The sequence below is a fragment of the Fragaria vesca genome, linkage group LG6, assembly GCF_000184155.1.
Source record: "Fragaria vesca subsp. vesca linkage group LG6, FraVesHawaii_1.0, whole genome shotgun sequence".
NCBI classification, from domain to species: domain Eukaryota; kingdom Viridiplantae; phylum Streptophyta; class Magnoliopsida; order Rosales; family Rosaceae; genus Fragaria; species Fragaria vesca.
Window position 1 is genome coordinate 36,135,471 of NC_020496.1, and position 17,812 is coordinate 36,153,282.

A 17,812-nucleotide genomic window follows, 5' to 3' on the forward strand; every position below is an offset into this window, starting at 1 on the left:
TTTTTTTTTTTTTTTTTCTTTCTCTGCATTTGATCTCTTGTTCAACATTGATTCTGAGAATTGTTCAAAGCATTCCGTTAAGTTTTTCTTGCACATCAAATTGCACTCTTGGTGGTTTTAACTGGGTATGGTTTATTACACATTTGCATGTCTTATTAGTCTTCTAGTGCTCTTGTCACTATGATGAGTATTGTCTATATTCTTGTAATGATAGATCTTCTATTAAAAGTTTTAGAATTCTATCATCTCTAATTGATTGACTTTTGTATATGCTATCAGGAGAGGAGACAATCCTGAGACATCAAATGTAAAACATTATATAACGTATTCAAGGAAAAGAAGAAGAATATTGAAGGTAAATAGTCATGCTTTTGAGTTAAGAGAGATCCTTTACTGCTCTATGTTTTCTATTAGCGTATTTATCAGAGTCGTTGGCAATTGTAGGACGAGGAAGGTGCTCTGAATGCTTTGCATTTATCAGAAGAGCCCGCCAAGGAAAGGTCAGCCATATTATTACATATTTCAACAAATTTGTTTAAAACTCTACACGTATTTTTATCATTCCAGGGCCTTCCAGGTATCTTTGACAGTGTGCATCATTATGTAGTTTCTGGATTGTTATATATTTCATTTTGTATACAGGCATTTTTTTTTCATGGTAGGCAACGATTCTGACAATTGTGCTAAGTGATTCCCTTCAATTTTTGCTGCATGTCAATGTTCAGTTCTCTCTTGGTGATTCTGGATAGGTTTACCTGATTCATGCATATGTCCTGTTAATCTCTGGTTCACTTTGTACAAGCATTCTCTATTTGTGTTGGTCATTCATCTACCGTGTGATTTTCAAACTTATATCCATATTAATTACTCAGTTTTACATCATATTTAGGACAGCAGATGATCATCAGAAATCAATTATCATATCATTGAAAGGAAAAGAAGTGAAGGAAAATAATCTTGCTATTAAGGTAAGTATATTATATCTTTCATATCTCCATGCCTACTGCTGATGTGCTTATCCAAGTTGTTGGTGATGGTAGGCTGATGAAGATGCCCCCAATCTTTTGTCTATTCCGGAAGAGCCCTCTAATGAAAGGTAGGTCATCTCAATACATGTTTGACAAATTGTCCTTAAATTCATAGTGGGATAATGTAGTGTCTGAATTCTCTGTCTTAATTATATATATGAGCATTCTGTTATTGTGTCTTGGTAGGCAATCATTTTTACAATTGTTCCACTTGATTATTTCACTTTAGTGGTTTTAAGACGTAGAGTAGAAACTCTGTAATTTTGGCCCACTATTTACATGATTTTTGTAGCGGTTTTATAATAGTGTTTTGTAGACAAGTATTTTCTTTGCTTCTGATATATGAATTTCCAAATCATATTCTTATTAATTATTCAATTACATCAAATCAGAAGAGCAGATGATCCTGAAACGTCATGTCCTAACATTTGTACAAGGAAATCAAGGAAAAGAAAAGGTATGAAGGCAAATAGTCATGCTCTTGAGGTAAGACATCTTTCACTTCTCCGTGCTGCTAATGTCTTTGTCCAAGTTTCTGGAGTGGTACTTGATAATCTAAAATCCATACCTCCCTTTTATTAATACCCTAGGGATTGGGGTCTTGAGGAGCAATTTTCTTTTTTCTCATTATATGATTGTAGCTGAAGTTTTTGTGTTCACAGTGGCTTTCAAATTTTTTTGTGTAGGTATGTAGTTTCTCTGTATTATCTTGTGCTGAACCAAATCAGCTGTAAGAATATCTTGGCTAGCAAGGAAAAAAGTGATCTGGGAATTGTATTTGCATCTAAGTTTTTGTTCATCGCACTAAACCAATATATCACTCCACCCATTCTCCCTACCTATATCCCAAATCCCCCATGACCCTCCTTATCTCCCACCATACCTATGGCCACTGTGATGCATGCTTTTGCTTTTGTTATTCCAAATTTTTAGTTTAGAAGAACCCTAGGTGTGTTGAACAAAAATTTATTTGCAAATATAAGCTCCCAAATGTTTTCCAATTACATACCTAGTAAGTGTCTTGCAACTTAGGATTCTTGTCCGTGGCATTATATATTCAATGATCCTGGCTTATGTTTAATTTTTATATCACATTCCAGAGAAATGATACGGAGAAGAAAGCTTTTTGGTCAGAAATTGCAAAGAAGGTCGAGTATATTAAAAAAATCAAAGAAAAGCAGGAAGAGGATAAAGCAGCGGTGACACTGCATTCATTCAAGTTAGTAAGACATTTATGATACTTACTCAATCATCTACCTGTTTCTTTTCAACTTATTGTTTTCTGTATTGTGATCCAGCCATAGTCTGAAAAGTAAGGGTCGTGCCAGTGCATCCTTGGGGACAGTTGAAAGGATGAAACCCCTCAGATCTGCAAGTTCAGCAGTGAAGGTATGCATTGTCACCATATTACTTAAAGAAAGCTTCCACCCCAAACGAAAAAAAAAGAAGAAGAAGAAACTGCAGTTGATTAATATTACAAATATTACATCCATTTCCTTTTTCTATATTGTTCTTGTCAGAGTTAATAATGGAACCATTCCTCTCTTTTAAGTTACACTGGATATAACCTAGATACACCAAATCTGTGCTTCCACTTCTTACGCCATTGACCTTATCGTGTATGATGATCGGATGGTTTTATCACACAGTGGCATTGACTGTTTTATGACTCAGCTCATATATTTCTTCCTTTTCAGAAAAGGGAAAATGTTGTATAAATAAATAAAAAAAGCAGAAAAAACAATTGAAAGAAAGGATAATAAGATTAGAGTCACAGATGATGATGAATATAATATCTGCTTAACGACTTGTAGAGATTTTACCAAGTCTTTTAATGTGTGGTCATATGATGAAGAAACTACCTGGGCCTATCTCTATTTCTTTGGTTCCTGATGTACTTGAGGTTACATGTGATTTGCGGACCCTGACTTCTCAGATGGTTGACCATCTTTTCTTTTTTCCCATAATGAAACACAGGTAAAGCTATCCAGCATTCAGGGTTGCACACCTGTACACTGTCCAGAAGTTGCTCTTTCAATTGAGATTTATCATAATGTGCGAAACTGGGTCAAGGTATCTTATCTTTTCTGTTATTTCTTGCTGAAGCAATTTCTTTGGAGTTTATTTATCAGTTGTGTGGATCTTACTAGTCAAGAATCAAGATTATAATTGTTTCCAATTTTTAAACAATCTTGCAAATTTTGGGCCTCCTATTTTATTTTTCGGCATGTGTTCAAGTGCAATCCATATGCTATATATTGTTAGAAGAAAAAAAATAAACTCTTGCAATTCAAAGAGATATCCATGCTCAGATCCAGCTGGCTGAACTTGCTTCCATTCATAAGCTCTTGACTGGAACTTCATGGTATCTGTAATTTGGATGGAATGCTCTCGGGAGTAAATTCTCAAAAACAACTGATAGATCCTCATATGATATAGAAAACGAGATTTCTCATGTAGGGGGAAACCTTGAAAATATGCCATCCCAAGTTATTCACTCTTTTTGTTTCTTCCCATGATTTCTGATCAAATTTCTGCTGTTACTGATACTTTTTCTTTTTTGGCCAAATGCTATTGCTAATACTAGTTTTGCTTGCAGACCCAAGAATTCTTGGTCCTAGGACAACAAACCTTGACTGAGTTTAGGGATAAGATATATTGTTTAACAGACAAGGTTATGGAAAGAGATGGCCAGCATAGTCGTTCAGGATATTTCCTCATAGAAGTAAGAAAGTTGTATTCATTCAATGTTAAGTTGTAAATGAAGATAGTATTTCCACTTAATCCTTGTAATTTGCTTATCCTATGCAGGATACATTCTACAATGATATGAGGGATCCTTCTGCAATAGATTATAGCGAACCTATATTTGATTGGCTAAGAAAGTCAAGAGATGATGCTTTAAAAAAATGGGAGTGTATTTTGGCTGGAAAAATGCAGAAAAAGAAAAAAGCAGTTGTAGGCGACATAACTGGCTCAAAATTGCCTCGCTTCCAAGCTGCTGATATGCACAAAACACAGTTTTGCAACTTGAAATTTCGACTTGGTGCTGGGTATCTATACTGTCACCAGGTACACCCTCTTGCTTTTTCATGTCCTATAATGTGTCTTGCAAAAATGGGGTCTGTGAAAACCTTTGTGTTTGATGCATTTTAAGTTCTATTTGACTGCTTTAGGTCAATTCTTTTAGAACTTTTTGTCAACAAATTAATCTCCCCCTCCAGGTGGTTGACTGGTTGAGTATGCAATTTGTTATTAGAATTATATACTGTCCCTCTCTTATAGTCTTATGGTGATGTCAGGGAAATGTTCAATAGATTGGAAGTCTATTAGTCTACATTTGACAGTATAACAATGTACAATTATTTATCGTTGGGAAAGACAACATTACCTACTTTATTGTTTTGTTTATGTTTCCATGGGAAAGCATAAATAAAGGTTGTAGACCAACCAACATCTGAAGTGATATCAGTAATAAGATAATTAATATAACCAGCATGAGAATGGATGGTACTAAACTTACTGACATTGAGATTTCAATATTTCTAGAATTCTGGTACAAGTTGCATTTTTAACCTGGTGGTATTACAATGGTTAATATCTATTTTCTCTATACACAATTCCTCTCCTGTGCTTATAATGTGTCTATATTACTAACTGATTTTGGTCTGTTTACTTGGGACCAGGGTGATTGCAGACACACAGTTGTGATCAGAGACATGAGGTTGCTTCATCCAGAGGATATACAAAACAGGGCAGCTTATCCAATACTCTTATTCCAATTGAAGCTACATGTACAGAAATGTAAAGTGTGCAGAATATATAGAGCTACAAAGATGACTGTCAACGACAAATGGGCTCCGGAGAATCCCTGCTACTTTTGCGATAATTGCTACTTCCTTCTTCACTATACGCAAGACGGATCCCTGCAGTATCAGGACTTCGAAGTGCATGATTATCACCATGATCAACCGCGTTGATATTCTTGTAGAATTACTAGTCTTTAACATTGAGTTACTATTATACAATAATATTGATAACTCATAGTTTCTCATTGTTGTGGAAAATGAAACAAATAGTTATCATTAAGCATCTCTTGGATGTAATATGATAACCATTACAGAATGCACCTCTTAGGCTTGCATTTCAATTTGATTCATTTATACTGCTAAGAGTGCACCCTATGAAAGGGAAGGGCGCAAACGGCTTTTAGGATTTCTGGTTTTTCGCAAGCAAATTAGGAAAAACATCCTAATCACATTGGGAAAAACACAATCAAATTAGGAAAGTTTAATTTTTCCTTGGAATATAGTGTTACCTAGTTAAACTAAGAACCTAGGAAAAGAGCACTATATTACCCACGATACGATGGCGATAAGCAACTCAGCTCTAAACTAACTTACACCAGCCTTAAAAAGATGAATGACTGCATGAAACAACAAAGATACTCCTCCTCAGTTACCGAAGAGAGGACGAAGGTCACAAGAGGCTCCATGGTTTGTCCCAAACCTCACCGTTTGGATGTCAACATGCTCCTCGGAAAGGGTCCCTTTACAGAAGAAATAGTCTCGCCACATCCATTTATCAATGGCTCACCACCAAGCAGAGTTGCTAACCCATTAGTTCAGGATGCTCGATTCCAAGATGACAAACTTGCTGCAATGCCACCACTAATTTCACCAATGCCTCCTCCTCGGGCCAGTTTTGGGAGCAAACCAACAGTGAGAATCGAGGGGTTTAGCTGCGGTTAAGTTAGGACTCTCTTTTTTTTTGGTCGTGGTTAAGTTAGGACTTAGGACTATAACTTACCTTAATGCTAGAATTCTAGAACACAGATTAGATGTTTTCTTCTTCTAGGTCCTAACAGCTGCAACCATCTGATATTGGGAATGTATTACTTGTTACCTTAATATATTCATCTTTCTGCAATTTTCCTTACATATCTATATGGAGAAAACCTTTTTTCTATTTTTTCTTTTTTAAAATTCTGAGAGCAGGAGCTAGCCTCTGCCTTGAAATTTCGTACATGGGACGTCTCATGCAAGTAGTACCAAAATTTGAAGTTTATAGGTTTAATTAAGACATGCAGATAGAGAGAACAATAAGAGATGTCACCCTTTAAGCTGAATCTGAAATATACTGAGTTTTCAATTTAATTGAAACTCTGACGATTTCAATATAGGGAATAATTTACAAAAAGAAGAGGAAACAAGAAGGTGCAACAAATTAAACAACGTCATTCACTAACTCCGCTGTCTATCAATCTGTCACCCTCAGGTTTTACCCCTAGATCGCTGCATAACTATGGCAGGCCAGCGGTGTCAGCAAAGAAAGACGATAGCATTTCACATGAAACGAAATCGTTATCCTCAGGACTAAAACTGATTGAGTTTATCCAATCATCACTATTATGGTCAATCAATCCTCCACAAATATTGTTACTCCCTGCTGGATCTTGTTCTTCCGTTTCTTCGTAGTTACGTAATTCTTCAAAACATTGCTCCATGAGAAAATCTTCCTCCGGCAGTGGAACAAAAGAAGGGCCTGACTGCACCTCACAACCTAATTGTTGGAGTCCCCCATCCTCCACACCTTGAAAGCCAATTGCTTCGGCTTTCGATGGACGTGAGAAATCATTTTGAACGCATTCCATTGACCCTTCTAGCTCAGCTATGAATATTGCATCAACTTCTGATGGCGTAGGTACTGGCGGTCCACAAACATTGTTGCTCCCTGCTGGATCTTGTTCTTCCCTTTCTTCGTAGTTACTTAATTCTTCAAAACATTGCTCCATGAGAAAATCTTCCTCCGGCAGTGGAACAAAAGAAGGGCCTGATTGCACCTCAAGAGCTAATTGTTGGAGTCCCCCATCCTCCACACCTTGAAAGCCAATTGCATCAGCTTCCGATGGAGGTGAGTTATCATCTTGAACGCATTCCATTGACCCTTCAAGCTCAGCTACGAATGCATCAACTTCTGATAGCGTAGGTACTGGCGGTGCACAGACGGTTCGTTGTCGCTTCGCTTGTGTCTCAAGCAACTCTTCTTGCTCCGTATTCGATTGTTCTCCATCATCACATGCATCAAGAACGTCTTCCTCTTCACGTTGCTTTCTCTTCTTTTCGATCTTGGTTTTTGAATCACCGTTTTTTCGTAGCAGACAAAGAACATAGTCTTTCACCTTCTCTTTCTTGTCTCTGAGTGATCGATCAAGGTAGAACTCATGCAGGATCCAACAACCGTGGTGCTTCGATTTTTTATTCTCGTAGGTAAATCTTTTCTTCAAACCAATCTCACGACCGGAAGATTTTACTGGGTTCCCGGAGTCGTTTCCCTTCCATGTGCCGCTTCCAACGGTGCGGCGTATGCGTTTGTCTGTGGATTTCATCTTCTTGTGTTGGGTGAAGAAGTAGAGGTCCTTGTGGAGCCTCAAGTCGTTTGGTCTTTTGGTCTTGTAAGCCTCCCATATCTCCCAAGGTTCTTGCTGACCGTAGAGATCGCAATCGAAGACGACCTTGTTTCTGCCGGGCACGTTCTGTCCACTCAACATCGGCTTGAGGTAGGAAAGAAGAAGCTCGTCCTCCATAGGGCAGAACCTCATACCAGGAAGTTGATTGTTTCTGATCTCCTCCATTGCAGACGCTTGCTGCATGTTTCTTGCTTTTCTTGGTTTTGGAAAGAGTCGATCGTTTGAGGAAAGAAGAGATGATGAGGAATTAGGGTTTCAGGCGGATGAATATATAGAAACTAATTAATGTGACTAGGGCTTCAGATGGCTATGAAGAAGATATGAGGAGACGGGTTTCGGTGGATTTATAGATACTAGGTCTTTGGATGAGTGGGGTGATATGAGTGAGGTTTGATCCCATTTTATAGAAACTGTTGACTTGGAGTTTAAGGAACCATCTTAGGGTTTCCTACAAAACCGGTGAGCCTATAGAAACTAGGAAACTAGAAACTATTCACTTGATCAGTCTAAGTAGTAACCGACTAATTAAAATGTAGGGTTTTCCTTTTTTAGATAAAAGGAAAAGGTTTTCCTACGCAAAACAGTGAGCGAATTGGATTTCCCTATCCTAGATGGTTTCTGTTTATGTAGGAAAAACGTACGTACTCCTTTGGTACATAATCCTACGTACACCCATCTGGGTTTGTTGTGGAGCTATAAAGTCCTTCTGAAGGGAATGCAAAAATCCTACAAGGCCAATTTTATGCTTTAGGGTTTTCTTTAAAAAATTCTACATAATGGCCATTTTTATTTCTATATGCAATAAGAAGGATCCCTGCAGTACGTATGAGGACTTCGAAGTGCATGATTATCACCATGATCAACCGCGTTGATATTCTTGTATAGCTTAATTTACGCAGATTGAATTACTAGGTATTGATAAAATCATAGTTTCTCATTGTTGTGTGGATAAAGAAACGAATAGTTATCATCAGGCAATGAAAAAAGTGTACCAGTTTTCAGCTATTACAATAGATTAGACTCAGATTCTTATAATCACTCTTTGTACTTGTTAATTAGAAGTAAATTGCATTCCTTGGATGTAATATGATAATCATTACAGTGTACATGATACAGCAAAGGAATTAAACACCCTCTCAGTTTGCGAAGAGAGGAAGATGGTTACAAGAGACTCTATGGTTTGTCCTAAACCTCACCGTTAATTTGGATGTCAACATGATCCTCAGAAAGGGCCCCTTTACAGAAGCTAGAAATAGTCTCGCCACATCCATGATCCATTTATGAATGAATCACCACCAAGCAGCTAGAGTTGCACTGAACAAATTAACAACTTTAAAAGTTACACTTCACACTAATCTTCAACCATTCATTTCAAAAACTGACATAAGCATATGTAACATGTTATGTACTTGTATGTAGTACGTACGTTGTAGCGATATAGTATAAAGGACAAACAAATTGAGCTCATCGATTTGTTATGCAGCATTGCAGCCACGAGTCCTCGAGTATTCTTTTCTCGAGCAAAATCTACGTACTTTTGATGTTAGGTCCATTTGGCTAGCTGGTCCTGAAAGCAACGAAGGTGATGACATGCATTACAAGTAGAAGAAAAGAGATGCAGTACATAACAAGGAACATGCTCTGAATCTTCCATTCTATAACTAAGTCGATCACCTAGGTTTTTTATATGTACTTTTAAACCCAGCGACCTTAACTAGTTGCAATTTTACACCATGAAGTTTGGTTAGAACGCTTTACGATCACACAAACGAAAGCATATATTGTTCCTAGGATCCCTAGCATATGCTTTCCTCTAGCCTTTGATAAATAGCACCCTCCATTGGCTACAGTTGCAACTTCGAACATTTGCTTGGTGCAGTTGCAAAGATTACAGTGCAAATTCTCCTCAGCTGGCATGTAGCCACTTACAATCAAAATTAATGCATCTGCTCATTGATCATGATAGCATTGCATTATCTTCTTGTAGCGTGTTCAATGCCTAAGGAGATTTGCTCGGCAATTCTTCTGTACCGTTCGCTTCTTTAATTTTTTGTCCATGAACGCACGGTTCTTGTATATGTCAGTATATGTACACAACCTCTCAGAGATACATACTATTACCGGCCTTATTTGCAATCTTAATTCTAATTTGAGCATGTTATTAGAAACATAAACATGCAGCAAAATAAGTTCGCGAGGTAGCAGTACGTACTTGCGTGATCATTCATAACTAATAGCATTACATTGTTTTCTTCTCTTAATGATTAATGTTGATCATGCATGGAAACAAAAACTAGGCACGCATGCATGTCTAATGTCTTATATATCTTTACAGTTTGCGACAAATCTCCATTACTGTTGGAGACAAAGGTCATTGTTCAGTTCGAATGTCATGATTTCGTAAGTGGAAAGTGTGGATTTTCATTTTCTATACGTGAATGTTGTGTGCAGCTATATTTGATGATGTGGGTGAGCGGAAGCTCCTTCAATTCATTCCTTTTTATGATGTGAATCGATCACTGGTGCAGTACTAGCCTATGCCAAGAATATATATATGGCTCGATCGTTTCCAGAAAACGAGCAAAGATTTGTTATTGCAACTTCTACCATGTAACTAGAAGTAAATGATCAAGTACAGTGTTCAACTGATTTTGAAGATAAATTTAGTGCTAGATTCGTGTTTCCTCGAGTTTTTGCACGAAAACTTATCAACTGATTAAGACTTGCATTAGTTGCATATACACCGTACCCTCCTCCAATGGAATTCGTGCTTCCTCGAGTTTCTGCGCGAAACTAACTTTTAGGTCCATTTTCAGCTGGCAGTTGATAGACACGTTCGTAAAAGATAAAGACTTTGGTGCTTGAATTGGAGAAGATGCCCATGGATCTTCCATACTGAAGCATTCATCCATCAAAATTCTTTTCTCTCTTTTATCTCTTTTTATCAAGCATGTGGTATGAAATTAACCAGAAAATCAAATTCGAAGCTATTCGCAAAGGCCACCTGTATGGCTTTATCTAGATGACCTTACATAATAATCATACGTACTGAATAACTCATTCTTTGAACCCTTCTAGGCTAACTCATTCGTTTAAAATTTCCTAGTATACGATAAATCGATAAACATAATTATACTGCAAAATTAAAACGTTTCACTATCATTTATGGTTTCTAGAAGAAGCCACAAACCCTATACAAATCAAAACTATGAATAAAGAACATCTGATAATCAAATCGCAGGACATAATACCATTCAATCTATATATAAGAGGAACTAGCTAACCCATTAGTTCAGGATGCTCGATTTCGATCAGGATGACAAGGTCGCTGCAATATGCCGCCACTAATTTCACCAATCCCTCCTCGGGCCAGTTTTGGGAGCAAAGTCAGCCAACCAACAGTGAGGATCGAGGGGTTTGATTGCAACTAAGTTAGGACTAACTTACCTTGCTAGAATTCTAGGACACACCTAATAAGATGTTTTCTTCTCGATCTTGGTCCTAGACAGTGAAAGGCTGGGAGTTGTAATTTGTAACACTGTAACATATGTCACCATCAGATATTGGGAATGTTACATTTAAGTGATAGCGACCGAAACTGGGCGTTTCAATTAAAAACCATTTTGTGTCAATTGTAGTATATAGCAAATAAGGATATCGTTATAAAAAACGAGGATTGAGGGTACCTTTACAATTACGTTAATTACAAAACAAGAGAAAACAAAATATTATAGTACTAGAGATATGAGGTTTTGTAATTATAAACAAGAGAAAATAAAGAAAAAAAATAAATCAGAAAAGATAAGATGGATGAGATGTTACAGACTTGGAAATCCACCACTAAGTATGTTTCAAGACATGTTAACAACCAAAGCTTCAATCATTAAGTCATAAATCGGTATCAATCAAGAACAAATCGTGAACGCACTGTGTAAGTCCTTATTACTTCCCTTAAATACTTAAGCAAGATGAACGCACCATTACCAAGCTTTTAGAATAACCAATCAAGGTATAGACGCTATCCTATCAACAAATTATTCTAAGCATTAAGATCAATGAAAGTTTGATTGAACAAGTATGCAAAACTAGTGTTGAACGCCTACCTAGCATGCAATCATTTTTATTTGGTTTCACCTATTGTCCTATAGGTTTTACTACCTTGAATTAAGCCGTATTAACCATTTAGGAGATTAAACAACCTAATTCTAGCCCCACTCACAAGTTCATAATGTTCTATGTTGCGCATACATGAACATAAACAAGCAAGAATTCTCCATAAACCAAAACCAAATAAACAATTTGAAAGACTCAATAATTTGAAACCAAGGTTCAAAACAATATCTAAAACATTCTTGGGGCTTCAAACCTTGCCCCTAACTAAGAGAATTCAGTCACACATGGCTGCAAAATCACATAAGGAAAATAAAAGATGACAATGGAAAGGTAAACCGTGGATGATGGAGAGATCAATGATGGCTTGGCGGCTTCCTTGTGTGAGTCCGCAACTATGGAGATTCTGATGATGATGAGATCGCTGCCTCCTCCAATCTTCACGTCCTCCTCTAATATTCACGTCCTCTCATCTTTTCTGTTGTGATTAGGGTTATGAAACCCTCAAAACTCGTCCATGGGCTTGCCAATGTGGTATGGGCCTCAAAATATAAGTTTTGTACCTTATTGAAAGAACCGAGTATTCCATTACTGCGATCACTCATAAATGTAACAATTCTACCTTGGGATTCCAACAAATCCTTCAAGTGCCTAAAGAAAAAACACCAATTATCTTCACTCTCAGAATCACATACACACATGGCCAAAGGAAAGCAACTTGGGAGGAAAAAAAAAACAAAAAACAAAGAGGAAAAAGTCAGCATACTGGGAGGTAGTAGGATGTCTACTGGGGGTAATAGGTGATTGCAGTGTGCCGCTACACCGCTAACGGGAGCGTGCCGCTCCACACTTTCAAGACGTACAAACACAAAAAAATGAGCACATAACCAAGAAAAAGAAAGATAAAAGATAAAAGATAAAAGTTACCTTTATTTCCAGTCCTTCCAGTTGCACAAAGGATGGTCCCCTTGTAAAGACTCTTGTCAAAAGTGCCATCGACGTATACTACATGTAGACAGAACTTAAAACCTTCAATACAACATGCGTAAGCAATAAAAAGCCTATGAAATTGGTTGGTATCAGGATGCACTTCCAAGACAAACACATAACCAAGGTTACTCGCTAAAACAGCTTCCCTAAACCAGGATAACATGTTAAAAGATTCAGCCTCAGATCCATAAATCATATCCCTAGCACTTTGCTTTGCTTTCCAAGCAACCTTGTATGATATCTCAAAACAGTAAGCAGACTGCATCTTTATCTGGATATCCCTTGGCTTCAATGACATATTGTAGCTAATATCCTCTTGAACGCAAGTCTTGACAACTTTAGACCCCAATCGAACATGCTTTTTCTGGCGAATAACGCCTTTACAAGTGTGTACGTTGTTCAAAGAATCAATATAAAAACATCCATCTACAAATTCAGAATAACTAACAACATGCCATTCACAATTTTCGGTTCCGATGTTGCTGCATACTGCATGAATTCTATACCAATCATTTCTGGTGTACACAAAGGTGAAGCCAACTTCAATTGCATATTTAGGCAGCTTATCTCGAAATTCGGAGGCACCACCATGAAACTTCTGCCCTTCACATTGGATATAACTACCCCACTCTCTTGATAAGTAAGGCTTCGACACCTCAGACCTATATCCCTCAGTCAAATAATCATCTTCATCCAAAACAGCAGAGTAGCTATCTTCACATGAAACAGAAGTTCTCTTGCTGCAGCCTTCACTATTCTTCTCCGCAATTATTTCAACACAATCCAAATTGTATATCTTAGCACGAATAAACAACATTTGAAAATCATTGTCACTATGCAGGAAAGAGAGAGGACAACCAGGAAGTGAATAGTGAAGCTCAATAACATTAGTTGCAGACAACCAAAACCTTTCACAAATATACTCGAACAAGTAAGCATAGTTCATACATTGATGAATAGAGAACATGAAACCTTTTCCAGAATAACGACACCTAACAGCCAAATAACCATCCACATTTATGTAAAAAAACAAAGGAGAAAATACTGGTCACTTCATTAACTTTCATGCACTCGACAGTTTACTCCATTATCTTTCAATTTCAATCGATCACTCCTCTAACTATCCAATGTTACACACTTGGATCCATCCGTTAAGTGGACGTCCAATCGTGCCGTCAACTTGCTGACTAGACATATTTTTCAATGTCAACTTAGCTAGATGAAAGGAGAAAATCTTTTTAAATTAATTTTTTCTTTCAATTTTATTTTTTTTCATGAAATCTGTCCCTTCTCGCCGTCCTCCTGCTCCGAACACCGTTCTCCCTACTCGCCGCCGATGACCAGACATGATCGGCCTACGACGTCATCTAGGACTTCAAATTCATCACCATCGTACTCCCTGGCCTCCGGAGAGTCACATGCACGCTACCCGTCGGCAAGAGACGTCACACTCGTCGTTGCAACGCTTACCCAGAATACCCAAAATTACTCTAGGCACCCAGAGCTCTCTCTCCTCGTGTCTTTTCCGACACAAACCGGCAAACCGCATCTGCACCGCACTGATACCTGTCGTGGATTGCATCCAGAAGCTAATCGTGCACGGATACCTGCACGGCGAGGTCGACACTTCCGGTGGCGCCGAGGCGAAGTTGCTGACGAAGCTGATCAATTTGGTTTGTAAATGCCATGATTCGGGAGAAGATCAGATAGAGCTGCTGGTGCTGAAGACGATGCTATCAGTAGTGATGTCGATTTCGACTTTCTTCCTCCTTTATATTATTGATATTTGATGGGACTGGTACTCCGACTACCAAAGGACGAATGCGGTGTAGCTGCGGTTTGCCGGTTTGTGTTGAAGAAGACATGAGGATAGAGAGCTTTGGGTGCCCAGAGTAATTCTGGGTATTCTGGGTACGCATTGCGACGGCGCGTATGACGTCTTTCTGGCGTCTCTTGCCGACGGGTAGCGTGCATGTGACTCACCGGAGGCCAGGGAGTACGATGGTAATGAAGTTGAAGTCTTGGATGACGTCGTAGGCCGACCGTGTCTGGTCATCGGCAACGAGTAGGGAGAACGGTGATCGGAGCAGGAGGACGGCGAGAAGGGATAGATTTCATAGAAAAAAAATAAAATTGAAAGAAAAAATTAATTTAAAAAGATTTTCTCCTTTCATCTAGCTGAGTTGGCATTGAAAAATATGTCCAGTCAGCAAGTTGACGGCACAATTGGACGTCCACTTAACGGATGGTCCCAAGTGTGTAACATTAGATAGTTAGAGGAGTGATCGATTGAAATTGAAAGATAATGGAGTAAACTGTTGAGTGCATGAAAATTAATGTAGTGACTAGTATTTTCTTCAAAAACAAACAAAATAACATTACAAATGAGTCGCATACTGCACCAAACAGAGGTCCTACTGCCCCCAGTAGGAGGTCTTTCTCATCAACTTGATGAGAAGAAATCTACATAACCTCTTTTCCCAGAAGATCGCATGAGTAACGAGGAGTTTCGATGCAAGGTCAGAACTGAATTCACACAACACAGAACTCAAACAAATTCAAAACAGAACTAAAATTCATTTGTACTCACACAAATTAAGAACACAAATAACAAATAAATTGAGAGCAGCAAAAATCAACAGTACATCAAAATCAAGTTCAAATGCAAATCAAAACGAAAAGGAATCAAGAAGATTACAGAAACGAACCGAGGCATATTGCTCAATACAAGATCCATCGCAATAGAAATTGAGATTAGAGCTTAGAATCGAACAAGAACCAAAACAAGAGCTTCGTCTACTTATCGTCAAGAATTAGAGCTTCGAGACCAGCGAACCAAAACCAGAGCTTCGTCTACCTATCGCCAAGAATCAGAGCTTCGAGCCCAGCGCTTCACCCACCTATCGCACTAGAACCAGAGCTTCGAGCTCAAGCCAAAGTTTCTCTCTCATCGAAATTCAAATATGAAAGAGTGAGGGGCGTAGATCTTGCAGGGGTATTATTGTCATACAAAATATGTAATAGTGGTCCATATTTTGTTAGTGGGAATAGATCGTATGACTCTATAGGGTTGATGGGAATATTGAAATCTGATTTTGTTGATGGGAACAAAATCTCTAAAATTAGGGCTAGTGAGCATTTTCTCTTAATTCAAACTCTGACGATTTCATTAAGGTAGTAATTGAGGTACATGCCTTATGCGCACATTTGAACTTTTGTAAATGAGACGTCTCATGTAAGTACCAAAAGCTGAAGTTTATAGGTTTAAATGTTTGATTAAGACATGCAGATTGTGAGAACAAAAAGATCTGAAATGTACTCATTTTTCACTTTGATTGAAACTCTGAAGATTTCAGTAATATTCTACAGAAAGAAGAGGAAACAGAAGGTGCAACAAATTAAACAACGTCATTCACTAACTCCGCTGTCTGTCAATCTGTCACCCTCAGGTTTTACCCCTCGCTGCATAACTATGGCAGCCCAGCAGTGTCAGCTAAGAAATTTCTTAGCATTTCGCATGAAACGAAATCGTTATCCTCAGGACTAAAACTGATTGAGTTTATCCAATCATCACCATTATGGTCAATCAATCCTCCACAAACATTGTTGCTCCCTGCTGGATCTTGTTCTTCCGTTTCTTCGTAGTTACGTAATTCTTCAAAGCATTGCTCCATGACAAAATCTTCCTCCGGCAGTGGAACAAAAGAAGGGCCTGATGATTGCACCTCACAAGCTAATTGTTGGAGTCCCACATCCTCCACACCTTGAAAGCCAATTGCTTCAGCTTCTGATGGACGTGAGAAATCATGAAAGTCAATCAGTCCTCCTCCTCCACAATCATTGTTGCTTCCGGCTGGATCTTGTTGAACAAAAGAAGGGTCTGATTGCACCTCACAAGCTGATTGTTGGAGTCCCCCATCCTCCACACCTTGAAAACCAATTGCTTCAGCTTCCGATGGAGGTGAGTTATCATCTTGAACGCATTCCATAAACCCTTCTATCTTAGCTATGAATGCATCAACTTCTGATGGCGTAGGTACTGGCGGTACACAGACGGTTCGTTGTCGCTTCGCTTGTGTCTCAAGCACTTCTTGCTCCGTATTCGATTGTTCTCCATCATCACATGCATCAAGAACGTCTTCCTCTTCACGTTGCTTTCTCTTCTTTTCGATCTTGGTTTTTGAATCACCGTTTTTTCGTAGCAGACAAAGAACATAGTCTTTCACCTTCTCTTTCTTGTCTCTGAGTGATCGATCAAGGTAGAACTCATGCAGGATCCAACAACCGTGGTGCTTCGATTTTTTATTCTCGTAGGTAAATCTTTTCTTCAAACCAATCTCACGACCGGAAGATTTTACTGGGTTCCCGGAGTCGTTTCCTTTCCATGTGCCGCTTCCAACGGTGCGGCGTATGCGTTTGTCTGTGGATTTCATCTTCTTGTGTTGGGTGAAGAAGTAGAGGTCCTTGTGGAGCCTCAAGTCGTTTGGTCTTTTGGTCTTGTAAGCCTCCCATATCTCCCAAGGTTCTTGCTGACCGTAGAGATCGCAATCGAAGACGACCTTGTTTCTGCCGGGCACGTTCTGTCCACTCAACATCGGCTTGAGGTAGGAAAGAAGAAGCTCGTCCTCCATAGGGCAGAACCTCATACCAGGAAGTTGATTGTTTCTGATCTCCTCCATTGCAGACGCTTGCTGCATGTTTCTTGCTTTTCTTGGTTTTGGAAAGAGTTCTTTGAGGAAAGAAGAGATGTGATGAGGAATTAGGGTTTCAGGCGGATGAATATATAGAAACTAATTGATGTGTCTAGGGCTTCAGATGGCTATGAAGAAGATATGAGCAGAAGGGTTTCTGTGGATTTATAGAAACTAGGGCTTCGGATGAGTGGTGTAAGGCAGCAAGGTTTGGTCCCATGCATTTTATAGAAACTATTGACTTGAAGTCTAAGCAACCGACTAAAATGTAGGGTTTCCTACAGAATCAGTGAGCCAAATGGATTTCTAAATCCTAGATGGTTTGCCTTTTTCTTCCCTGGATCATAATACAAAGCCTTCTATTGTGTTCTCATGCTGCGTTATTTTTCTCTGATACTCGTATAGCAATTAGTTCATCCTTTGTGTCTGAGTTCTTGACAAGCAGTCATGTGTGTAGAGATTTTTGTTTTGTCAAGTATCACAGTGTGCTGCCATATCATATAGGAATCCTTGTTGAGCTATAT

At 38.6% G+C, this 17,812-nt stretch overlaps 2 protein-coding genes across 2 annotated transcripts in view; one reads left to right on the top strand and one right to left on the bottom strand.

Moving 5' to 3' along the window:
• Window positions 1-5,119, top strand: part of LOC101314776 — a 7,140-nt gene extending 2,021 nt beyond the window's left edge. Inside the window, exons 7-17 of the mRNA XM_004304471.1 lie at window positions 280-355; window positions 445-500; window positions 890-968; window positions 1,041-1,096; window positions 1,421-1,514; window positions 2,129-2,247; window positions 2,327-2,417; window positions 3,006-3,101; window positions 3,628-3,753; window positions 3,840-4,100; window positions 4,715-5,119. Coding sequence (XP_004304519.1) covers window positions 280-355; window positions 445-500; window positions 890-968; window positions 1,041-1,096; window positions 1,421-1,514; window positions 2,129-2,247; window positions 2,327-2,417; window positions 3,006-3,101; window positions 3,628-3,753; window positions 3,840-4,100; window positions 4,715-5,008 — 1,348 coding nt within the window. The 3' untranslated portion in view covers window positions 5,009-5,119. The remainder of the gene's footprint in view (window positions 1-279; window positions 356-444; window positions 501-889; window positions 969-1,040; window positions 1,097-1,420; window positions 1,515-2,128; window positions 2,248-2,326; window positions 2,418-3,005; window positions 3,102-3,627; window positions 3,754-3,839; window positions 4,101-4,714) is intronic.
• Window positions 5,120-16,067: 10,948 nt separating this feature from the next.
• Window positions 16,068-17,276, bottom strand: LOC101303446. Its single transcript, XM_004306248.1, has one exon. It carries the CDS (start codon window positions 17,274-17,276, stop codon window positions 16,068-16,070), a length of 1,209 nt encoding a protein of 402 aa, XP_004306296.1.
• Window positions 17,277-17,812: the final 536 nt, after the last annotated feature.

Bases quoted from the DNA above. Each gene is read 5' to 3' on its own strand.
- LOC101303446 (XM_004306248.1), bottom strand. From the start codon at position 17,276: ATGGAGGAGATCAGAAACAATCAACTTCCTGGTATGAGGTTCTGCCCT.